At 44.6% G+C, this 24,932-nt stretch overlaps 2 protein-coding genes across 5 annotated transcripts; one reads left to right on the forward strand and one right to left on the reverse strand.

Moving 5' to 3' along the window:
* Positions 1-6,257: 6,257 nt before the first annotated feature.
* sod2 (superoxide dismutase 2, mitochondrial) lies at positions 6,258-11,983 on the reverse strand. Its single transcript, XM_063223370.1, has 5 exons — positions 11,837-11,983; positions 10,617-10,819; positions 9,642-9,758; positions 7,623-7,802; positions 6,258-6,740 (listed from the first exon to the last, which is right to left on the reverse strand). Exons 1-5 carry the CDS (start codon positions 11,869-11,871, stop codon positions 6,595-6,597), a joined length of 681 nt encoding a protein of 226 aa, XP_063079440.1. The 5' UTR covers positions 11,872-11,983; the 3' UTR covers positions 6,258-6,594.
* Positions 10,877-24,486, forward strand: wtap (WT1 associated protein). Of its 4 annotated transcripts, none has more exons than XM_063223369.1 (8): positions 10,877-11,267; positions 13,943-13,980; positions 14,090-14,145; positions 14,249-14,307; positions 14,638-14,765; positions 17,456-17,634; positions 22,289-22,443; positions 23,113-24,486. In XM_063223369.1, exons 2-8 carry the CDS (start codon positions 13,951-13,953, stop codon positions 23,892-23,894), a joined length of 1,389 nt encoding a protein of 462 aa, XP_063079439.1. In that variant the 5' UTR covers positions 10,877-11,267; positions 13,943-13,950; the 3' UTR covers positions 23,895-24,486. The 4 variants fall into 4 exon arrangements, with proteins under 4 accessions (XP_063079439.1, XP_063079438.1, XP_063079435.1 ...); XM_063223368.1 differs by lacking the exon at positions 10,877-11,267 and adding an exon at positions 12,223-12,440; XM_063223365.1 differs by lacking the exon at positions 10,877-11,267 and adding an exon at positions 12,624-12,811.
* Positions 24,487-24,932: the final 446 nt, after the last annotated feature.

The raw sequence follows: 24,932 nt of genomic DNA on the forward strand, positions 1-24,932 counted from the left end.
AAATGCAGCGGGGCCGCGTTACTACATTTCACGGCCGCGGCCCACCGCGACAAGTCCCCGATCTCCCGACGGCCACTCCGCGCCTGTGCAGCTGCCACATGCCTGATTACTCTGGTCACATGGTTAACTTTCACCTCTATATAAACTCAGACTGTCACAATGCTTGAGTTGCTTGCCTAAATGACTGGTTCGCTGGCTCTCTGTCCGGCTTGTTGGTTAGTGAGCTAACTGACCGACCAACTGACTGTTTGTTGGCCAGCTGTTTGGCTGGCTAACTGACTCTTTTGGTTGACTGTATGGCTGGTTTGTTAGCTGGCTAGCCATACAACTGACTTGTTTGTTGGTTAGTTGGCTGACTAACTGAGTGTTAGTTGGTTAACCGGCTCTTTAGCTGGCTAGCTGACAACTGACTCTTTTGGTTGGCTGGTGGACTGGTTTGTTGGCTGGCTTGCTATTTAGTTGGTAGTGAGTATTGTGGTAGCAGGTACCCTTTTTGGTGTGTTGCTTACTTGATTAAGAAATTTCAGGATTGTCTAATTATGCTCAACTAGAGTATTCTATGCACACTGGTTAATGTACTCTCATCCAGGAGATAGCAATTATTAAGTGGTAATAATATTGCACATACTGCAGAAACTTGAATTTCTCTGTGGTTATGGATAGTTTGGATGTTGGATAGTATGGATAGTTGGATAATATGGATAATTTTTGTGTATCAATACAAGAGAACAGTGTGATGGACTGGTTCCCTGCCACAGTTGTCTCAGTCATGGTGGGGAATGGGAGGTGCCACAATAACATGGTAGCTACCTCTTTTGTGGTGATGAATGGAGGGGCGGGATCATGGTAGTGTGGGTAGGGTGACAGTAACTTACTGTGGTGTGGCCACAGTAAACTACTGTGAGAAGATCACAGTAAACTGTGAGGATGGCCACAGGGAATTACTGGCTACTAATTGCATTCATTTCACAGTAGTTTACTGTGACATCACGGGAATATTTTTTACTGTGTACAGTATAGTTAAGGCAAGGCTATTTTATTTGTATAGTGCATTACATACATAAATGCAATTCAATGTGCTGTGCAATTTAATGTGCTGTTAATACCCTTCCTTAGCCTACACACTTCAATGTGCTTGAGAAAGACCAAGAGAAAGAGAAAGAAGAGGAATATACAGACAGTAGTATCTAAAGAGACTGTAGATAAATAACCATATTCAAACTACATAACATTCTACTGAGTCTTTTATTCAAAGCAATTGACAGTAACAAGGTACAACCATAGAACAATGTGGGACACTCACAGGTACTTCAACTTTTCTACAACTGGGGACTTGAGGATTAGAACCCCCAATCTTCCAAACACAACACTAACTCCTTGACCATTAGGCCACTGACTACCACTGGTCCCCTCAAAAACAATGCCCCCAAGTTCTCCACCCTCTCCACCTTCAATATCCAACATCTTCTCCCACCAATCCCACTCTGGCCTGAGTGTGGATGCTGAACACACACACACACACACACACACACACACACACACACACACACACACACACACACAGTGACACAGACACAGACACAGACACAGACACACACAGACACAGACACAGACACAGACACACACACACACACCAGTCACTGTGGCTGGTACATTCTAAAAACAAATTTTACCAGTCACCATTTTTACAAGTTCATATTCAACCGTTCCAAACATTATAATGCCAAGTAACATCATTTTCTGATCAATACTTTTGTTTCAGAGGTCATAAATTCAGCTATTGTGATGCCAATAACTCTTTTCATTACCAATTCGCTTAAACCATTGATATTGGATGCTGCATATAATTCAGCATTACCCCAGGCGCCTGTAGCTTATTTAATGCTTCTAGTCAAAGAGAAACAATTCACCTGTCAAGGTGGTGGGTGGGTTGACATATTTCACCCGTCAAAGGCCAAATTCACCCATCATTGGCAGGTGGATGCGTGCTTATTTCCATACCTGGTACACACAAACGCGTGCACTCACACACACACACACACACACACACACACACACACACACACACACACACACACTACAGTAGTGAGGCAGCTGTTGCTTGTGTGTACAGTCAGTGTATCCTATCCTCATGTGAACTTTCCTTTGGTTCACCCTCGGAGATAGGCTACTACAATCTGATGTTGGCACCACAGGCACACGCTTCATTGTGAATACCACAGCATCAGAATTACTTAAGTCATATCGCATGATCTAAAATAAACCAGATCATTTCACAATGAAATGGAGGAAAGTGTGTGTGTGTGTGTGTGTGTGTGTGTGTGTGTGTGTGTGTGTGTGTGTGTGTGTGTGTGTGTGTGTGTGTGTGTGTGTGTGTGTGTAAGAGTGTGTGAGAGAGAGAGAGAGAGAGAGAGAGAGAGAGAGAGAGAGAGAGAGAGAGAGAGAGAGAGAGAGAGATATGCAAGAGAAAAGGGTAAGCCAAAAGGAAATGGTCACAAAGGCAAAATAGATTGAGATTAAGACATAAACTACAAGAGCAGGAGTGAATGGCTGTTGAAGGTTTGTTTGTGATGCTTCCCATTCTTCTAGTCCTTTCTCTCTGCCTTTCCTCTGAGGCAAAGGTAGAGAGAGAGAGAGAGAGAGAGAGAGAGAGAGAGAGAGAGAGAGAGAGAGAGAGAGAGAGAGAGAGAGAGAGAGAGAGAGAGAGAGAGAGAGAGAGAGGGATGAAAAAAAGATAATGTGTGCGTTTGTGAAGATGCCCAAACAACAGCATCTCTCTCTCTCTCTTTCTCTCTCTCCATGCCTCTGTCTGTGGTTTCCTGCTTTGCTTTATGAGCTGTGCTGGTAGGAAACCTTTCCTGGCACCTTGCGAGAAACAGGAGGAAAGGCGGCCACTGGCTCAGAGGAGTGCTCTGGCTGCAGAAGGAGCCGGGTCGTGGAGGCGAGGAGGGCTGGAGTAGCCGTGCCCAGCCTGCCTGCCGTGTGCACTGCCAGCCAGCAGTGTTGCCAGATTGGGCGGTTACCCGCCCAATTGGGCTATTTGGGATGGCCGTCTGCGGGTAAAAGCGGGAAAAATTGGCCATTTGGCGTTTTTTTCTCTGCAGTTTTGTGCCCATATAAATCAATGCAATTTGTTGAAACTGGGTGGAATTTAGCACATTTTGGCGGTTTTTGAGAAGCTTTTGGGCAGGATTTGATCAGGCACATCTGGCAACACTGCCAGCCAGCCCAGGCCTCCTTGGCACAGGGACATACGGGCCACTATGGAGGAAAATGGGAAAAACACTCAACTGACTTTTAACATTTGCGAGGTGCGCACGTCTCAAGTTTGGGAGGGAACCGTTTCATACTGTATAGTATGTGCCCTCCATACAGATGCCCATTTCATTTGGTGTGTGTGTGTGTGTGTGTGTGTGTGTGTGTGTGTGTGTGTGTGTGTGTGTGTGTGTGTGTGTGTGTGTGTGTGTGTGTGTGTGTGTGGATGATGCTCTATCTCACCTTCAGCATGGATTATGCTACTAGTATACCGGTACAGCCTGCTACTGCCGAAGTGCAACTGAGGTGTTCCTGTGCAGTCCGCCCCCCTCAGGTCTCTTTGTCAACGCATTGGTTCAGTGATATCAATACTGTATGGGGCTTCGGGAGGGAGGTTTACTAACATTCCACACCACACTTTGCTAGTTGGCCTCCATTACACTCACCCCCCTAAACCTCCCATTCGCTTTACTGCAGTGCAGCAGTGTAACTGAGGTGCTGGGTTGCCAGATGAAGCTGAGGATTTCCAGCCCAAAAAATGCTCAAAACCCGCCTAGAAGCTCAAAATCCCGTCCAATTCTATTGATTCCTATGGCAAAAATTGGGCAGGTTTTTCTGCAAAATGCCATTTTTACCCGCATACGGCCATCCTAAGCAGCCCAATTGGGCGGGAAACAGTCCAATCTGGCAACACTGCTGAGGTGTTCCTGTGCAGTCTATCCGCCTCGGGTCTCGAACTCGCCACCTCCTTGTCAACACATCAGTTCGGATGCACCGCACGATACCGCTGAGCTAGGGAACCAGTCCAATAGCTTAGCGCTACCGATACTGTATGAGGCTTCGGGAGGGAGGTACAGGCCTACTAACGTTCCACGCCACAGTCTGCTAGTTGACCTCCATTACATGTGGCACACAGGCCTGACCTTTTTAACACAGTTCACGACAGCATATGCAGATTTGTCGATGGTGTGAACAAAGATATTTTGATGCACATAGGGGAGAAAATGGTAGGGCACTGGGTTTCTACACCGGCAACCCCTGTTCCATTCCGACCTGGGTCATTTGCAGAACCTTCCCCGTCTCTCTCTCCCCACTCATCTCCTGTCCCTCTGTAACTGTCCTGTCATAATGAAGGCATAAAAAGCCCAAAAATATATATATTTTTTAAAATATCCGGGTATGTATAAAACGATGCCTAAGGGTGCAGGTCAAAGCAGTCCCTCCCATCCTTTCCTGTTGCTTGGGTCCCTTGTGACGCAACGCTCGACATCATTGATGATCAAAGTTTTATGTTTCACAAATGCAGAATTCAAAGATCATTATCTCATTAGCAATCGGGATGTTGGATAGGGAAACACCCCCCCAAAAGTTGCTCCGCCTAGGTAGACATGAGGGAAACTTTATTTTCTCCACATTGAGGAGAGAGTCCACAAAGTAACAGAAAAGGATGGGAGGAACTAACTTGATTTTCACCCTAACTTCAAACTCTTGCTCTCTCTGCTCTCACCCCATGTCACCTCAGCTGTGGTGAGCAATGCCACGTGATTGAATACTTCAATTGCTCCCATTGAGCAGTTATGATGTGTTGTGCATACGAGTTGGGGATTGCAATCTGAGGAAGACCCATTCAGCTTCACAGACCGCATTCCTGACAGCAGCGCAGGAATATTTATGCATTTATACCAAACACACATTTTTTTCGGCTCGCCTCATGTAATGTGTTTGGCAGATTGGGCCAGTATCGGTAGCTACGTTTAATGTGCACACTTCTAATAAGTGGAGTCAACATCTTTAGGGTCAGAAACACTGTATCATTGGTCAGAACAGAAGTTTTGAAAATTTTCACCTTCACCATAAGCTGGCGTAGCCATCCGTAAGCTCAAGTCAATTAGTAGCCCACGAGGGTATGGTATGGTGGGGAGTAGACATGTATGCCAAGAGAACCCGGTGAAGTAGTGTACTAGGTTAAATTAACCTTGAGAGGTAAATCATCTAATACAAATCAATATAATATAGTCCTTCTTCTTTTTTTTTAAACTAAATGACAGCTGTGGTCTATCTATAGCTAGCAGATTGACCAATTCACACAGGTTAACCTAGCCAGACTTATCACTTAACGATGGTCTTGGAATACCTGCCTGGTTTGACCTAATGCCAAGAGAAAAGTGTAAGCGTTTAACTGTGGATCGTTCAATGCGTAAAAGCTACCTTTAAAGCATTCTGCATTATGCCCATTTTTTTCCATTGTGTGCTGCTCAAGGGGGGGCACCACTGCCACAGCCCAGAGTCAGTTGCAGCTCACTTGTGTCCTCAAGTGATCTCAGACTTGGTGTACAGCGCCCTCTGCTGTCAGAATTGAGTAGTTCTAGGCCCTTACTGAAAATATGACTGTGCAGGAACCAGCCTGCCTGGGGCCTAGGGCATTGTTTCCCAACCTTTTTTGTCTTGCGTACCCCCTAAGCATCTTAGTTGTGCCATGAGTACCCCTAATTCACATACTGTATTGCTTTTTCTGTCCTGATGTGACTGCTCCATACATTTCTTATAATAATAACATTTTTCCAAGTACCCCCTGCAGTGTGCTCGCGTACCCCTGGTGGTACACGTACCCCTGGTTGGGAAACACTGGCCTAGGGTACTAGCTTGGAAAGCAACATAATAGGAGTTTAATAATCCCGTCGTAATAAAGCACATGTTATAAAAGTCTCATGAAAGCCTGTGTAGCACACTGACGGGGCATAAATGATGACATATTGTCATACCCGATATTACAACTACATTACATTAATCAACTACCCATCAGATAATAAATACACTGAATGAGAACATAGGAATGTGTCTTCAAATAATAACTAGAAATGCACTCAAGAGTGCAGACCTTCCACCAAGGAAGCTGTTTGATAGAAAATCTGACTATGCTACACCCTATTTTTTATGAAGTCTTTCTGCCTTCTTTTTGTGGAGTTAGAAACTGGAATGTCAAAATTCGAGAGAAGCAGAAATAGTTCAAATAAAACTTTATTAATTAAATACACTGAAAATCATGACTCATTCACATCAACATCCATCAGGTTGATTTACTGTCTGGTGACAAACAGTTATAAAGTTACTCCATCTACTTTGATCTGGTTTGCCAAATAGCAGGCACCCCCCTCCATCCCTACCAGGTCTCTCCCTCTCTCCTTTTCACATCTTCACTTTCTCCACCTTTCCCTACCACTCTCCGTAACAGACATGGGGGTGGTGTGAGGGGCATTTGTGCGTCCTGAAGCCATAGAAATGGGACAAGGGGCTGGGTGTGGGGTGGGGTGTGTGGAGGTTAAGTGTAAAACTTGGGGTCTACTTCTTGGCAAGTGCCAGACGCTCGCTGACATTCTCCCAGTTCACCACGTTCCAAATGGCCTTGACGTAGTCTGGCCGCACGTTCTTGTACTGCAGATAGTAGGCGTGCTCCCACACGTCGATACCCAGGAGAGGGATCAGGCCTAAAGGGGAGAGAAGCAGAACGAATCAGAACAGAGGGAGGCCAGTGCAGATGGATATCCAAGTCATAATAAATAATCCGCATGTACTGTGGTATACTCAATGCCACCATTAGAATAGCCAAGATCAAAGAAAGGGTTGTACACAAAATCCGGCAGCATTCGGTAATGACAATACAACTGCGTGGTGGAATTTTTGCTTTAGTGGCACAAAGGGGGATTTGTGAATCCCCCATCCCGTTTACTTTTGTGTGTCTCACTCGTCATTGCACTAAGGTCTTTAGTGCGTGGTTGTGGGAAAGTTTGGAACAATAACGTTGTGCTCTTACTGGAAGTGATGGACTAGCACAGCATTAGCTTGCCAACATATCGATTGGCCACTGTTTATGTTGCACGGCTCTCGTGCGTACATGTTCTTCACACCAAATGGTAAGTGTGTCACATACAATACTTGGCTTGACATGAAGAAGTTGGTCCTCTACTGAACAGAACGTCACATTTCTTCCCGTTATGTAAACAACATGGTGGCAGTTTAGTGTGCGCATTAGTGAGTCCATTGTTCACGCACTGCATTTTGTACCGTTATAAGGGCAGCATCCAGGTACTTACAGTGCACTACATTTTCAGCGTGAGCTCCCTACACACTGAAGCATAGTACCCAAAGTGCACAAGTGCGCTCAAGAGACACACTGGTTCTTTCTCAATGCCCAGTGTTCTAGCCTGGCTAGGACATGAAATGCCCAGTGATTGGATACTCTTTGGTGAATTCCGCGGCGTATCCAATCACCAGGCGTTTCACGTCCTAGCAAGGCTAGAACCCTTAACAGAGACAGTCCCACTGACACACACACAGACAACAGTCACCCACCCAGCCAGATATCCCACCTGTTGTGCCTTGCAACGGGTCCTGGTTGCCACAGGCAGCGATCCTGAGGCGTCCGCTGTCCTTCTCGAAGCCGAGCCAGCCCCAGCCCGAGCCCTGCACGGCCACCGTGGCGGCTGACATCCTCTCCTTCATCTTCTGGAAGGAACCAAAGTCACGGTTGATGGCCTCCATCAGCTCCCCTGAGACAGACAACACAAACACACACACACACACACACACACACACACACACGTAAGCAACAACAGTAGGCCAATACGCCCACAGCTTTGAAGTGAGCAGCTAGAAGGTAAAGTCAGTTTTATTTAGAGCATTTCATACACCAAAGCACCTAAGCATGATTCTTATAAAAACAGCAGAATAATATGAGGAATTGTGACAGTCAACATTTACACTAAGCATTGCAAGCATAGGATGTGCGCATATGTTTCAACAAAAATAGCTCATACGTCCTCAGCTTTGACGTGCACGCGATCAAATACACAAGTGTAAGATCAGATAACCATATTATGCAGTCACTGCACATCACCACATGGTTATAAGCCTCAAGCAGTTTGCACGTTTGTGTGAATAGTGTGGTGTATGAAATTGGTAATACAATATACTGATTATATAGTAGTATAATAATACTGATTGCAGTGCCTGAAAGCAATTCTATACTTACAGTTTTTCTCGATTGGTTTGGCTAATTTCTTGAAAACGAGATGACATTTCTATAAATTTTGGGTCATTTGGCTAAACATTCCTACACTTCTGCACAACAGATCAGATAACTAGCAAAATGTCATATACCTCCCAAAACAGCTCATTCTAGAATCAGCACTAGACCTTCTCCCACATAAATGTTCAGTACCATCAAAATGGTATAGATCCTTCTCAATTGCTTTGGCTCATTTGCATTCATTTAGTCCTTCTGTCAAAATAAACTGGATGGTTCAGCATAACTACATGGATCCTCATCACTTGCTCATATCACTCCAAAAACAGTTTACCCGTGTGTCGAAACTAAATTCCTTCCACAGAATGCCGTTTGAAAAAATGTCAAGAAATTAGCCAAATAACAGAGGAAACTGTAGTATACACGGTTGTAAAATTATTTTCTACAAACTAGTAAAGTTACAATACCATCTGGCCTGTTGAACACTGTCATGAATTTACTGTTTACAGTAAATAAATTCTTAAAATATTATGTTCTTGACTGTTTTGACAATTGTGTAGACTACTTTGCATATGATGACTCACACAATGAAATCATGCTGACATGCTTTGGGGACACTGAGAACTGTCTAATTCGTTTAGATAAGAAAGGTCAATTCATTTGGAAAATGTGCTAAATGTATGCTCAATGTGTCAACTGTAGGGTACTTGTTCATAGCCATCTGCCGAGATGTACTAAACATTTGAGACATGTACAAAGCATTTGAAATTTGATGAAAGCAATGAAAAATACCATTCTGTTGTGGGAAATTGCAAGTTGGTTTGGAGATTTGTTTGTTGTTGTTTTGAGAATGTCATCTCAGTTTCGAGAAATTAGCCAAACCAATCGAGAAAAACTGTAACAGTGTCTTCATGAAACGCATGTTAAAGTATTAAAGTATGACAAGTATGTCTGCATCAACTGGCCTATTTGGAAGTGCATTCTCCCTCACCCAGACTCTCTACCCACTGGCCAAGGTCAATTTATCTCGCTAGTGTGTATTTTCTGAATACATACTGCAACAATGGCAGCTGACCTCCGGCTTGACGAATCGTTGAGGCTTGCAGTTGGAGCTGAGCTCCAGAGCAGTCTGGTGCAACTTAACCATTTTCCTGGAACACCCCTATAGAGTTTAAGTGTTGAAACTGGCCAAGTAAACCTACAGGTAGTGGTAAAAGACCTGCTAATAGTAGATAGCCCATGGGTGTCATCTTTTTATTACACGATTTACCACTACCTCAAGGTTAACTTATTCTGGAATACCCCCGGACGGTCACTCCGGGAAGTGACCCTCTCCCATGTTCACCCCATTCTTTAGACTCACCCTGTGGCTCTCCTCCTCCGTTGGGTGACAAGTTTGTCCAGAAGATGGTGTGGTTGATGTGTCCTCCACCATTGAATCTTAGCGCCGGCTGCAACGCCACCTGTGCGGTGACATCACCTGTAAAAACACACATACACACACACACACACAGTTAATGACACGAGTCATTGAGAAATGGTGAAGAGTAGGCAAACGCTAGCCTGACCTTTTCATCTGCAAGCTTACACTCAATTCACATTTCCGTCCCGGTTACGGTGCATTCCAGACTGATGGGAGCTAGACTGTTTCTGACCTCCTACTTGCTGAAATGCGTTGGAACGGCTGTTGAAGCTGAGCTGTGGCCATGTCGTAGTACACAGACTTCCTCACCATTGAAAATCGAAGTTTACTTTGTTTACATAGCTCACATCTTTGGTAGGCAGGTATTTCTCACACTCCATGTTTGTAGTTTGCTTGACCTGTTGTCTGGAATGCTTTGAGGTGGGAAGCAGCTGACTCCCAGTGGCATTTTGAGAAGATCCTACCATTTAGGAATGCACAAGTAGTATCAGTATACGGGGAGCGCGTCTATGCTCCCACAGCCCATTGGTCCCTCATCACGAAGACTTTTAACATTGATTTTTAGGCCCATTGGTCCCACGGCTTATACCTGTTGGCCAATGTTTCCACATTTCAAAGAATCTATTCCAATATAGGACCCATCTCCCATGGCGGGTAGAAAGACAGGTTCTCTTAGTTTACTCAGAAATGTGGGAAGTGAAGATGCAGTTGTGGAACATAGGGCCTATATTTGAATAATTTCTTTAAAATGTGGGAACATGGAGCAGCAAAAATAAGCTGTCGGACCAACGAGCTGTGGGACCAATGGGCTGTGGGAACATAGAGGTGACCCCCAGTGGGGGTCCGCCTGTGGCAACATTGTGATGTGCTACACACATCACCACCGCAGAGGTTGTGTCAGTGGTGGACCCTCACCTTTGGCCAAGGCCTCCTGATACTTCTCCTCGGTGACGTTCAAGTTGGCGACGTAGGTGGCGTGGTGCTTGCTGTGATGCAGCTGCATGATTTCTGCACAGATGTGTGGCTCCAGCGCGCCATAGTCGTACCTAAGGTCCGGAAGAGTGTGCTTCTGCCGCGAGGCAAGGGCACCCAGAGATGGGGTCAGTGTGGTGGCGCACCTGGATGGCGAAGAGGGAGAGTAGCAGTTATCATCAGTACTCGGTGGGACCGTGGGAGGGAAGGAGAGGTAAGAGCATTTCCAACAGAGCCGTATAATTAGAAATGTCTTAATATACGGCTCTGATTTCCAATTCCATCAAAAGTAAAGTAGTAGAGTATCATTTATTGATCCATATATTAGTCCAGTAGCATACATACACTATACATAAATACAGCAGACATTACACACATCCTATATTAACCATATGTAGGAGGGAATCACCGTTGACCTCTCCCCAGTTAAAATGCAACAGCTCTCCAAGAACTGCTAGTCACTCCACGTGAAGATTTGTGTGAGGGGATTAATGGCAGTCAGAATCAAGTTCACCTGAGGTCATGCCAACAACACACAGCCAGACCGCTCTTGTCGAGTGAGAGGAGGACTCCCTTTTCATGGCAAATTGCAAGGTGCTTCATCGAACACTGTGCACAGATGCATACGTTTTTAATATAAGCAAACTGATTTAAAAAGAAAATTAAGACGCACAAATTAATCAATTCAGCAACGTAACAGCGGGTCTTGGAGAGGAGGTGCTGTGTAATTTGCTTTTAGCCCATGCCGCTCATTTTTACATGGACGAAAATAAAAACAAAGCAGGTGACAGGTTAACAAAGACAGACTGTGTGGTGTTCAGCTTTGGTAATGTTAAATTCAAGTCAATGTCGTAACTATTTCTCTTTGATAATGGCTGCATAAAGATGGTTGGAAAGGTAATTGCTAATATCCAGTCAAAGTTCACAGTAGCCTACGCACGCACACATCTCTATGCCTACAAACGTATATCTTGTGGAATCCACCATGGGCAGCATTATCCTAGAATTGTAGAAACTATTCAGCTCATAGCAAGAAGCTGTCAAACTTCAACCAGCGTTTCCAGCACTGTGGCGAAGTCACCCGATGGATTCAAAGAGGGACAGTGTAAATTCTTACTCTTCTCAATCGAGGACACTGCACTAAACAATTTACAGCAACTTACCTACGAACAAACCCAACTTTGCATAGCATGGTCATGCTAGTCCAGTCAAAGATGACAAGAACAAGACAGAAAGGTTGGCTAGTTTGCTAACACGCTGGCTGAACCTTTTCAGAGACCATTCTAACCTGCCCTTGAAAATTCAACTTCATCGGCATGTACCATTCAAGACCCAGAGTAGGGGTGACTGTTTATATGATATTAAATAAATTAGGCTATGTGTGTGATCCGTGTCAGTGCTGCAACGGTGTTCATAGAAATATGTACAATTCCAAGTAATAAAAGCGTAACTTGCACCTGAGACAATAAAAGAAAAAAAGACCTTTTTTGAATTGCCCAACTCACCCCATCTCTGTCAAAATAATTGGCGTTACCATTCATGTTAGCCATTCATGCTAGCGTCTTGTTTTTCTTCATTCAACCCACACCAGTGCCGTCCAGAATGATGGCTAAACAGACCACAACTACAAATAGTTCGTAATTGTTTAATATCCAAGGTGTTGTTTTTATCTGTTTAATTACCAATGGATCGAGACTGCACAACTATTATAGCTTTTATTGACCGATAGATGACCTGACCACTGCAGGTGTTGGTGTGGTGACAGAGGTAACTTTCTGGGTATAATCTTAATTCAACCTGCACTGTAAGGTGTATTACTCAAGAGCGAATTTAAAAGTGTAATGGCACAAAAGTGTTTGGTCTCAAACCCCCAAGCAGAGCAGACTCACTGGACGGCCAAGTTTGTTTGCCATGTCCACTGTGTTTTCCTCTAACCTGCCCCGCCCCTTTAGCACTGTCTGTGAGCTGATGATGCTTTGCGGCTGAATCTCCTCCTCGCGCGGATGATGGCGGCAGGAGTGAATTCGTGTGAACTATAATCGTTTCAACTTCACAACGCAGCTACTTTTCCTTCATCCATTTAGCCATCAGTAGTTTGCTAAAATTGGATTTTAGGCTGGACAACAGAATCGGGTCTGGTAAGTTAATTTGCCGTTGAGATTTCCGAGTCAATTGATTTGGGCACGCTGAGCTAGCAAGCTAAAGACGAGGAGGGTTTCTTGTCGAGTCTCTTCCTTCTCCGCCATTTTGTGACAGCAAGAAATTGTTAACGGAGCAGCCGGCTGGTTGCGAACCAGTGCTAAACGTTATAACGGTAACATATTTGGAGCGCTTTGTTTCGATAGGTTTAAATTGTTCCCGGTTTGATGGTTGCATTTGGTATTTGGAACTGGTTAGAGAGGCTTAGTTGCAACTGCGTTTGGGTATGCAGCCACGCACCGCACCAGTGCCGCCTCACCACGGTTAGCTGATTGCATACTAGCGGACGCTAAGTAAAGCTTTTGCACTGAATTCGTGTGGTAGGCTACTCCAAAAAATGGTACCTGGCCCTAACTGTGTAGAACTATACCCGTAGTTGTGTCGGGCCTTGTGAGCAAATCTGTGAGACCTCAGGTAAATAGCCTGTCCAGATACTGACCGAGGAGCCACACACAGTTCCAATGGTCGTGCTAAGGTTAACGATAAACTGCTCACACTACAGACTGCAATGCGTTCTTATGTGACAGTCAGCTAACTCTAGTGTTACGGAATTATTAGTATTTCTTTTTCGTAATAGTTGGGAGTAAACGGGCAAATGTTAGATTGCAGTCACTACATCATTATTGGCAGAACGCATAACTACCAGTCTGCTACTAGATGGGGTTCTCAGGGTTGACCTATGTTATTGGGAAGGGTGGAAGCTAGTAAATGTTAGCCTCAATTGGCTTTTGTTGACCTGTATCTTAAGTTGGTACTGATCATCATGTCATATATGCGACATTGTACAAATTGGCTGACTCTCTTGGCCATGGTGTGTGAAACTATCCAACCAAAATTACTACGTAATGGGTGTCCACTTTGCATGTCAGTTAAATTGAAAGTAGGAATAATAACAATTGTGTTAACCAACCACGTGTCTTCAGAGACGGGCACGGCAAGAAACCGCGAAAACGAGTTTGGGTGCTTGGCCTTGGCAGAAGTTGGCACCGTGCGGTTGCATTCTGACCTGATTATCTTTTGGGTTTCCCACTCCAATTACTTATATTTTCCCTCTTTTCTTCCCCCTCTAGACGTCAGAATGACTAACGAAGAACCTCTCCCCAAGAAGGTATGGATGTTTTATCTATATCAGACTGGCGCTGTCGTTCTTGTACTTTTTCTCTTCTGTCTTTCAGTTTGTTTATTCACTGCAATGTTTGTTTTTGTTTCTCCTTTAGGTTCGCCTTAGTGAATCTGATTTGAAGACCCTGAACAGAGAAGAGTTGTGTGCCAGGTTCGTTGACGTTTCCTGCTATCAGCCTGTCTTTGATCAGTGTGCCATACAGCAATCAGAGTGAATGCACTACATAAAATATACTTTTTTTCTCTACTTGCAGGTGGAAGCAACATGAAGCATATGTCCAGGTCCTTGAAGCGAAATATGCCGATTTAAACTGTGAGTCTGCTCATACTCTGTCATGGCCAGATGCAAATATTAAATCCTATTTATCCTGCCTTACTTTGCATATGCAGTACACACACTCTGGTTAGCATACACATCCAGAGTGCATTTCTCAAGTTTCATTAGCCAGGTTTGCAACTTGGTCAGTTGCAATGCAATTTCCAATAAACAACCAACTAAGTTGCTAACTGGCAAGCAACAATCCTTTCGAGTAGCTGAGGTTGTGATGGCTGTAGGCCTTGCTGGTTGTGTTTTTATAAGTAAACACTTCCATGTTTTCTTTATTGGACTAACGGCCCTTTGCGTCTACGTATCGTATTGCAGCCAATGATGTGACGGGACTGAAGGAGTCGGAGGAGAAGTTGAAGCAGCAGCAGCAGGAGTCTGCGCGGCGTGAGAACATCCTGGTGATGCGGCTGGCCACCAAGGAACAGGAGATGCAAGAGTGCACAGTAAGTGTCAAACCTGGACTCCGTTTGGGACCCTACCATCATCATCATCGTGACCTTGCCTCAATACTCATCCATGGGCAAAGAGACCTTCACTTCAGCATGTCCCTTCATATGTAACTGAGATGTTCTGCACTAATTTGCCACTCTGGGCTCAAACCCATCACCTATCAGCCAACGCTCCAGTTCGGGCATGGAAGGCACAGCGCGATGCCGATGAGCTCAACATCGCTACCGCTACTGTAGGAGGCTTCGGAAGGGAGGTTTACTAACGTTCTATGCCAAACTCTTCCAGTTGGCATCCGTTACACATAGGCATCAGAGGCACCTCCACCGCCATTACTTTCAGACGGGAGAAGCTTGTAGAACAGCTCCAGACTGGGATTTTGCTTATTCTGCAATACAATGGAAGTGGTTGTCGTCAAAATAAAATTCACTGTGGAATATGTACAATAACCTCAAGCCGATGGACATTTGGTAGAGTATTACTTGTTGAAGAATACATCTCACTGTTGGTGCCTTCATAAATCATGTTAATCAAACTGTAATCACAAATTTAAGCTCCCTGAAGTGAGTGGGATTGGCAATGAATAATCAAGTTTCTGACACAATGGTTAGTGCTGGGCACTATAAGCTTAAAATAAATGTATAACTGGTGCACAATCTGGTAAGATGGCTCAGTCACCAGCATTGTTCCTGTAGGTTATCTTAGCCCTACAGCTTCAGCACTTTGTGGGTGTTGTGTGTTATTGTCTTGAAGATAATGCTTTGCAGGGCCATGTCTGTTACCCTAAACATACTTCAACAGTCTGGATTGTCTCAAGCTAGGAATGCACATGGAGCTTCGTAAACTTACCCCTCCCTCCCCCGCCCCCTCTCAAGGCCAAGAACCGAGTGCAGACTCAGGGTCTGGGTAGAGGGCTGCAGAAAATCTCTCATGCTGATATCATAAAGCAAAATCATAAATCAAAAAGAAATGCTTAGAAGGGACACTGGCCCAGTCAACAGTAAAGTGCGGGCAGTGAAGCGGGGCAAAAACCACAGAATCATCATTAAGGTTTTTACTGATTGTTTTGTAACTTCATAACCACCCATATATTGAGGCTGGATAACTGGTAGGTGATGCAGTCCTTTAACTGACAGGGTCTGATGTGAAAACATTGTCTGCCTATGTGAGGCCAAGGAGTCTGACGTTGCAGATCTCCTACATAAGTAGTTCTCAACCTTTTTTGAACAAACGCCCCCTTTGGCCTCATCACAAGCCTTCCAACGCCCCCTTGACCAAATCACAAGCCTGACGATGCCACCCTCAGTATTAAAACATTAAATTAATTAAAGCCCCCCCACCCCCATCTCTCAGCTTTATCCTCCTTCCCTAGAGCTCCCAATCACCCCTTGGGGGGGCTGTACCGCCCCCGTTGAGAAACACTATCCTACATGATGCACCGGACAACCTATCCTTTACCAATTGGGGGTGGATAGCACACCTACATTATGGTGAGGTTCTCCACACAATGATTCACTCTCCCGTTAATTGATGAAGTGTATTCATGGACTGGGAGAACTTAAGTGAACATCTTACTGAGAACTCCTCAGTTCTAGTACTAGACTCAGTCCTTACCCATAGTGAAGGTTGAAGCACTGTGTAGACGTTAACTATACCTCTGCATTAAAAAAGTGCACATATAATCTGTCTTCTGTATTGGCTGTTAGTTTTAGCAAATGGGGAAAAATCTCTCGCTTTATTTTATATTTGATCTTTATTCATTATATAATTACATCAGTAATACTGGTCAGTCTCCATGAGCATGTATGTATGATAAATGATTTAATAACCAACTTAAACTTAAGGAAATAGTGATTACAAGGTTTCTTGTAGACAGCGATATCTAACACGCAGAGTGTGATGCTGTTGCTCTGTCAACACTGTTAAATTTTTCATAGCTGCTATTGACACTCCTCCAGTTAGCAGGTGGTCGTCACATTTGTTGCAGTATATGTTTCTCATTAAAATGAAGGCAGCGCAGGTGTCTAAACATATGTAGGCCACTTCTGTCTGACGGTGAAGTTGCTGCAAAACTGCTGCTGTTACACTAGAGCAGGAGTGGGGAATCTTTTTCATTTGAAATTGCTCCAAGGGCCGTAAATGTCCTCCAAGGGCCGTACTGAAAACACAAACCAGGATTTCCCCCTGCACTTAAGGCCTATATTTAAGGCAGCCACCTTTACAACAGACCCCACCTTCACTAGGCCCCCTGAATATAGATTAATTGTATTGCAAATGTAATTTCTAAGATTCCTTAAAGTCATATTTCATTTGAAGCTGCATAATCTAAAAATTATGTGGGGGGCCGGATGAAATGGCTTCAAGGGCAGCAAATGGCCCTCGAGACATCTGTTCCCCACCCCTGCACTAGAGTGTGGTATCGGTATTACCGGTCAGTATTATTAAGTTGAAAGTGACATGGTTTTAGGCTATGGAGTTGTCTATGCTCATTAATTTATGGCCTATAAGTTATGTAATTGCGTAGGTATTAGACGAATTGGATTTGGTGATATTTTTTTCTCTCTCAGGATTTTAAATGAAGGAATATATTTACATGCATGTTATTGTTTATCTTATAACTTGGTAATACTGTGAGGTGATTTTGCCTCTGACTTCGTTCACTGACTTCTTCCTCCTTGGTCCACAGACTCAGATCCAGTACCTGAAGCAAGTGCAGCAGCCCAGTGCCGCCCAGCTCCGCTCCTCCATGGTCGACCCTGCCATCAACTTAATTTTCCTCAAAATGAAGGCCGAACTGGAACAGACTAAAGACAAACTGGAGCAAGCCCAAAATGAACTGAGTGCCTGGAAATTTACACCTGATAGGTAAACACAACCAAAATAACTCCCCCCTCCAAAAAACAAAACAAAAAGAGCAGCACGCAAACAATCAAAAGCAGTCAAGACTTTTCCTGACTCACGTCCCCCCCTCTCTTCTGCAGGAGTGCAGTATGGGGGAGATGGTGGCTGTGCCATGTTGTTACACCCCCGTCTTGAGACTCAGACCTGTTTAAAATCCCCCAGACTCTAAAGACACTCTCTCTCTCTCTCTCTTTCTGTACTACTGTTCCACTAGCACACATACTGTAATGTAAAGCCTCACCACAGCACTGACTGAACAAAAAAACAATCAGCTTTGGTCAGGCGACTTCTGTTTCAGCACCCCCCAGTGGTGACGTACGCACGTGCAGGCCAGAAGGAAATCGGGACTGTTCCTGAAGAGGCGGTCGCGTCAGGAGCGTCACCCCCCGCACCCTTCCCCCCCCACAAACCCCCCCGTTCAAACACACTGCGCACCCACTGCTTCATGCTAGCCAGTTTTGCTCTATCGGGTTTTAACTGAACACAGAAAAAAGAGCTCTCAAGGTGGTGGCCTTGAGACGTCGAAGTACGGGCCAGACTGTGAGAAACTTTAGTGATTTAAAATCCACCAATTGAACCCTTTTTTAAAAAAAAAAAACCAAAGACATTAAAGAGACATTCCTGATTTTAAAAAAAAATGGTTGACAGTGGAATGCATACGGCCCTCCCTGTTCCTCTTCAACCCCGCTATGTCATGAGACTTGTAAAAACATCTGGGAAGGACTGTAGCGTGTCCAGATAACTCTCCAGAGAGAGAGGAGCCACTAGAGTGATGTAATACAGAGGGGTCATGATCATGCAGTGATGCAAGACTGCGGGTGCTGGGGGAGGGCGGTGCTCCGAGTGATGTAATGGTTTGGGGGAGGAGCCAGAGACAATGATGTAAGACTCTTGGGGGGAGGAGCCAAACCCCTCCATTCGCCAAAGACTTTGGTTAACGCGACATAACGGTAGTGTCTTTTTCCCCAAGTTCTTTCTATTTATGTTTTTTTTCTGTTTGTGTTGAATTTATGTTTTGTTGTTGTTTGAGGGTGCCTTTTCACGTACAGCAGTGAAGTAAAAAAAAACAAAAAAAAAAACAATGTTTCTCTTGTTACCATTCATCGTACACTTTTGGGTTAACCTTCACACTGCTGTACGTGGGAAGATATTTCTTACTGTTCAATGCAAATGTTTGGTCATGAAAAAATGTTAGCTGTTTTGACATTGTCAAATGGCACTGCTGTTTAAATTATCCAAGCTAAGGTATTAAGGAAGCTCATTCTAAATTCACAATTGAAGTTCGGGCTCAGGCATAGCCTCTGGGTTCATCTTTAGGCTGTTAAATGTCTAATTGTTTTATTTTCCAGGTAATCCACAGGTAAATGTGTAGTAGCTGTTTTCGATCAAGTGTGTTAACTGTGAAATGCTAAATGAATTTATGTGAATTTTTAAAACTTTAACATCATGCCATTAGAGGTATATATAATTTATTAATTCATAGAAAACTGTGATGGGGTGACTGGCAAACAGAATATAATTTACTGATATCACATACGGATTAGCCAGTGTGACAAGCAAAGTGTATTCTGTTTGCCAATGTTGCTCGGTTTTAAACCAGAATGACCCAATTGTCCAAAAAAAATCCCACCAATGGTAGTTAAGTGTCAAGGATGTTTGAGTGAATGGTTGAGTGTTTGTGTCGTGTGATGCTGCTGCCAGATGCAGAAACCTGGGGTAATGTCTTCATCTTGAGGTGTCTAAACACATCTTCTAAGGGTATAATCTGTTGCAGCAAATACCTGATGTCGGGAATAGGGCTGGGTATCGCAGCCATATTCCTGTATCGATTCGATTTCGATTCTTAGGGCTTTGAAGCAATTAATTTCGATTCATTCCGAATCGATTCAATCCGTTCCCTTCTTGGTGCCAGGATTTATTTTTATTAGGGGTGGGCATAGATTAATTTTTTTAATCTAGATTAATCTCACTGTAATTTTGAAATTAATCTAGATTAATCTAGATTAATCTATATCAAAATGGCTCATTCAGAAATGGCGCGCTAGCGAAATAATGCCGAAAAAACCCTTGGGGTTTCTTAAGACAGATGGCGCATTAGAACAGAGCTCATCTTTTTTTTCCAAAATGCATCTCATCTTCAAAAAATGGTCATGTTGATACTTGGTGATGAAAAAAACTCACTGCAATATGTGCAAAGTGTGTCCAATATGTTAGGAAGCATTTACAGTTATAAGATAGGCCTACTGAAATTTCAAAATGAACGGCGCTATAAGTTGTAGAGGCAAATACAGATAAATCTATCAAACATTTAGGCTATTTAAACAAAATGACCTCAACAATTCAGCATTTCTAATGGAGAGAGAGAGAGAGAGAGAGAGAGAGAGAGAGAGAGAGAGAGAGAGAGAGAATCTGTCACTGACTGTTAAAAAGAGCAGCGGCTCCTTTAAGAGAGGGAGGAGCTCTGCGCACAGTAACTCAGCAGCCCTCAGCAGAGGCAGGCTACTGGTTATCTAGAACCAACAGCACTGGTCCACGGCGATTTGGCCTAAACCTGACAGTTCTCAGAGTTAGAACGCCAGAGGAGTTACAACTCGAAATTAATTCAGTTTGTAAAAAAAAAATCAAGCGCGACAAGCGCGAGATTTATTACCGTCTGACATGAGAATATCTCACGGAGTCGCAAATGCGCGAATGTAACACAAACATTCAGCGAGAGTAGATATTGGCAGTTTCAGTTTGACAATCTTCAAAATGCATATCGCACGGAATATTTTGCAATTATGGCACAGGCACGATTTCTGGAAGTTGTTTATGTGTTCCATGCAATGCGTGAGGAAATGTAGGCTATGTCGGGCTGGTAGGCTACTCACACACAATAATGTCTATATGCTTCGCCTCAAACAATAACATCTCTTTAGTCTACCACTTATGAAAAAGCACTCAAACAACACCACGGCAGAGGGATTAATGTTTTCAGCATGCAAACACTGTTCATATTTAGTAGGTCTGCTGAAGCAACAGGTGGAGAGGAGAAAGCGACTGGAGCGCAGTCTGAAAGCGTCTGTTAATGAAACGCTGGTGATGTGCATACCAAGACTCCAAACCCATATTTTGAGAATAGATTAACGTGCGATATTTTCTTTGTCGTGCGATAAGAGTCTCACATTATCGCAGCACGTTAACGCCGATAACGGCCCACCACTAATTTTTATATAAAAATGTCAAAGGGCTGTGGCTTGACTGTGTTAACAGATTGCTAATTTGTAATAAGTAGGCCTAAGCCTAATTTACCAATACCTATAGGGTTTTTTCCATAGATCTAAATTGAACAAAAAGAACAAAAATAAGAAGAACCAAAAAATCGGTTTTGTGCCCTGTGAATCGATTATGTGAATTTCGATTCGATCGATTATCGATTAACTCGAGTATTTTACCCAGCCCTAGTCGGGAATGACGGCCTGTTGACACTTAAAGAAAAATACCCTGTTCCCTCAAGCAAGGTACGGTAATAACACAGGCTTTTGAATTTGTTTCGCTTACCCATAAGCTAATTCTTGAAGATGCAGTTACTGAAAGTTGCCCTTCATTTAGCAGTACCCTTGGCCTGCTCTGAGTCTGAGCCCCTGCTTGTTTGTTAAAACACTTGCGTCAGGGCTTCAGTGGTATTGGTGATGTTCTTACACACACATTTGGTCTAAAACGATGGTGCTTTGGGCTTTAGGTGTCAATGCAAGTCTTGATTTGGTTGTGTAGTCTATTATGGAAATGATGCAGGCATACCCAGTTGGGTAGTTAACGGAGAAGCATTATTTGACTTAATTTGGTGGTTGAAGGGCTAAACTGAAGTCGTGTTGTTTTTGTATGTTTTGCATCTAGATAATATAATGGTTATGCATCTCAAGTCAGAACTTTTCTGTTGCCTTTGCTCCAAAGTCCTTGGCCGTGTGGTTGGCTCAGGGTGGTTCCAGTCTACACAGCCGTGGGCGGGTTTGTGTTACAGACCTGGGGATGGAGCTTACAGGACCAGTGAGAAATATTGAGCTACACTCAAGGCCAATGGGTCAGGAGGACTGGAAGCTGCAGTGAGCCCCTGGGGCTTATGAGTTGGGCTCAAAATGTTGACTAATTTTCTGTCATTTTCAGTCCATTCTGTCGCTTGTTTGTGAGGGGATGACGAGGACTGTGTAGGTGAGATTCTATGGCCCTGGTTGGACCTACGGAATGGCTACACCAGGCATGGAACGGAAGGGGGACTGGACACTGTTTGCTGCTCGCGTTATTTTGAAGACATTTTTCTCCAAGTGTTCAGAGCTGGTATACCCAGTTTCATTCTCTTATTTTATTTTTTTTACCGGAGGCAAATTTTTAACAATGGAGCGGACCACTTCAGTTTCCAAGCCCGGTGTAGCCACACCGGGGTAAAGGGACTTACCCATGTTGAGTTCGAAATTCAAGGACTTGCCCACCTACCTACCTCCTTTACCTACCTACCTGCCTGCCTGCCTGCCTACGTTGCGTGACTACAGTACCTACCTGCCTGGGCTGGTCTGGTCTGGTCTGGCTGGCTGCTTGTTCTTCCTGTGTTCACCTCGTGATGTCAGGCCTCTCTCCTTTGCAGCCAGACGGGTAAGAAGCTGATGAGCAAGTGTCGCATGCTGATCCAGGAGAACCAGGAGCTGGGCAGGCAGCTGTCGCAGGGCCGCATCGCACAGCTGGAGGCCGAGCTGGCCCTGCAGAAGAAGTACAGCGAGGAGCTCAAGAGCAGCCAGGACGGTGAGTCTGGAGTTTGGCAGTCTGGTCTTGAAAGCTTTGTGTTTTTAATTGTATTTTTATTTGATTTTTTTTTGTCATTGTTTAGATTACATTACATTGCATTTGGCAGATGCTTCATAACCAAAGTGACTTTCAAAAAGATGTCTTTTTCGTTTATATTTATCCTTTACTTTTTCTTAGTACTTGTTGACAAGCCAGTTTAGGCCACTGACCAGCTGATGGCATCGTTAAATTTCATGTAGGCATTCCTTTTATGTAGCTACAAAGATGGATATATACGTCTAGATAAAGATCAGTATGTACAGGGCTAAAGCATGTCAACTACATGTAAAAGTGTGTTTCGTATCTGCTTCACCCTCCCATCCAAGCAAGAAATAAGTTTACCGCACACTTTCTTGACTTTATGCTCGTTTATTTAGAGCGCTCTAGATAAACGAGCATAAAGTCAAGAAAGTGTGTGGTAAACTTCTTCCTTTTGAAGTATTGAACACTCCTGCGTTTACCAGCACCTAGAAGCTGTGCAACTGTGGAACTTTGAACTGTTGAATATACATTTTGAAAGTGTTAATGTTTTGGGTGTTGATATTTATCTGTGTTTCTTTCCTCCGTGTGTTGCTTCCTTCCTGCCCTCTCTGCCTCCCGTCCCTTCCACACGCCTGCGGTGCGCAGAGCTTAACGACTTCATCATCCAGCTGGACGAGGAGGTGGAGGGCATGCAGAGCACCATCCTGACGCTCCAGCAGCAGCTGAAAGAGACGCGACAGCAGCTGTCCCAGCAGCCGCAGGGCCAGAGCAGCGCCACCGCCACCACCGGCGGGCCCAGCAGAACTGCACCCCCTTCCCCCTCCACCTCCTCCGATCCCGGCAGCCAAACTGAGCTGGCGAGCGGCGGCGGGGGAAAAGATTGCGGCAGGGTGTCCAACGGGCCGGCCAATGGGAGCGGAGGAGGAGGAGGCCAGCGAGGCGGTGCGTCCTCAGGAGCGGCGGCGCTGTACAGAGAAGGCGGCAGCAGCAGCGTGGATGAAGACTTCCCTCCCTCACCATCGGCCATGTCCAGCCCGCCGCCGGGCGAGTGCTCCAAACTGTCCAACCACTCGGAGGAGGCGGCGTCGGCGGGCTCGGGTTCGGGGGCCGGCCAGGTTGCCGGGGGTGACAGGCTGGAGCGGCAGCTGAGCGTGGGCTATGAGAGCGTGGACTCCCCGACGGGCAGCGAGGCCTCGGCCGCCCTGCACTCCAACGATACAGACTCCAACGCCGACACGCACGAGGCCCCTGCCGCTGTCGCCAAGGGCAGCAGGACTGCTGGGCCGCGCCACGCTGCCGCCTCCTCCTCGGCCTCCGCCGCTGCCGCGCACAACGGCCTGGACTCCATGGCAACCGCCGCCACGGCTGCCGGCAGCGCCACACCTACCACCACCACCTCCTGCTCCTCAACAGGCTCTGTTTTGTAGTGTTAACTCGCTTGTCATTGGTGTTCCCCCCTTTTTTATACTTTACACGTTAAAATCAACCCACGTTGGCATCAGTGTCAAAAGAGATGCCCAACATTCATGCTTTTTCTTCCCTCTTCTGTGGCTTCTCAACTCTTCTTCATTTCTTTTGCTTCTGTTGATGACAGCTGTGGAAGGATAGTTCAGTTGGTGTAAGCAAGTGCTTTGATTTTAAAAAAACGTTTTCTTTCTTCCTTTCTCTTATCTGATGTCGTCGCAAAGATGGTTGATCACCACTGGTTTTTACTGGCGTCGTGTCATCCACTCATTAAGAAGTGATGCCACTTCATATTATTCCACTGTAAGGTTAAAAGTCATGAGGCCACTGGGTCTAGTGTGCAGTCGTGCTGTTCTGGTTCTGTCTGTTTCTAGCAGTCGGCTCTTAACTCTTTCTTCATGACGTTCCCCATAATGCCAGAGACTATTTTGTTTGACGTGTTTTATTTGTTTTTGTTTTTTGTTTTTTTGTTCAAAGACATGCTAAATTCAGTTTATTCTGATTTCAATCCTTTTCATGTACTGACCAAATATCAATAAATAATTTTAATAGGAAGCCAGAGTTGCTCATTCTATCATAGATCACCTTGAACTATCAACATTATCATACATTGCTGAATATCATTGTGTATTACCAAAAATCTGCGTTGGTCTATTCCAGTGGTGTAGTCTACTTTTTTATGGTGGGTATACAGTATATTTGAGCATTTTTTGAAGTGGGTATACTGTATATATTTGTGCTATTCAAAACAATGGATAAATCAAGATCAATCAATTTTAAGTGGGTATACTGAAATCCCTGACATTTAGAAGTGGGCGTACTCCGTATAGTTGTTTCCTGACTCCTCTTCAGCGAAATTTCAATGTACACCACCAGATGGTGCCATTTCATACAAAACGGTTGAATAGCTGCCAACAGGTTTTTTGCTCTGGTTTTCTACTGTAGACCATAAAACCTACCCCCTGACTAAATCCCAGCACCCCGTGCAATCTATGGGATAT

Source organism: Engraulis encrasicolus, chromosome 18 (assembly GCF_034702125.1).
Source record: "Engraulis encrasicolus isolate BLACKSEA-1 chromosome 18, IST_EnEncr_1.0, whole genome shotgun sequence".
Taxonomy (NCBI): Eukaryota; Metazoa; Chordata; class Actinopteri; order Clupeiformes; family Engraulidae; genus Engraulis; species Engraulis encrasicolus.

Coding starts and splice junctions, on each gene's coding strand:
- sod2 (XM_063223370.1), bottom strand. CDS start 11,871: ATGACCATGCTATGCAAAGTTGGGTTTGTTCGTAG. Junction 7,803..9,641: donor CGGAGGAGGAGAGCCACAGG/GTGAGTCTAAAG, acceptor TGTCTGTCTCAG/GGGAGCTGATGGAGGCCATC. Junction 6,741..7,622: donor CCCGTTGCAAGGCACAACAG/GTGGGATATCTG, acceptor TCTCCCCTTTAG/GCCTGATCCCTCTCCTGGGT.
- wtap (XM_063223369.1), top strand. CDS start 13,951: ATGACTAACGAAGAACCTCTCCCCAAGAAG. Junction 13,981..14,089: donor AAGAACCTCTCCCCAAGAAG/GTATGGATGTTT, acceptor TTTCTCCTTTAG/GTTCGCCTTAGTGAATCTGA. Junction 14,308..14,637: donor GAAATATGCCGATTTAAACT/GTGAGTCTGCTC, acceptor ATCGTATTGCAG/CCAATGATGTGACGGGACTG.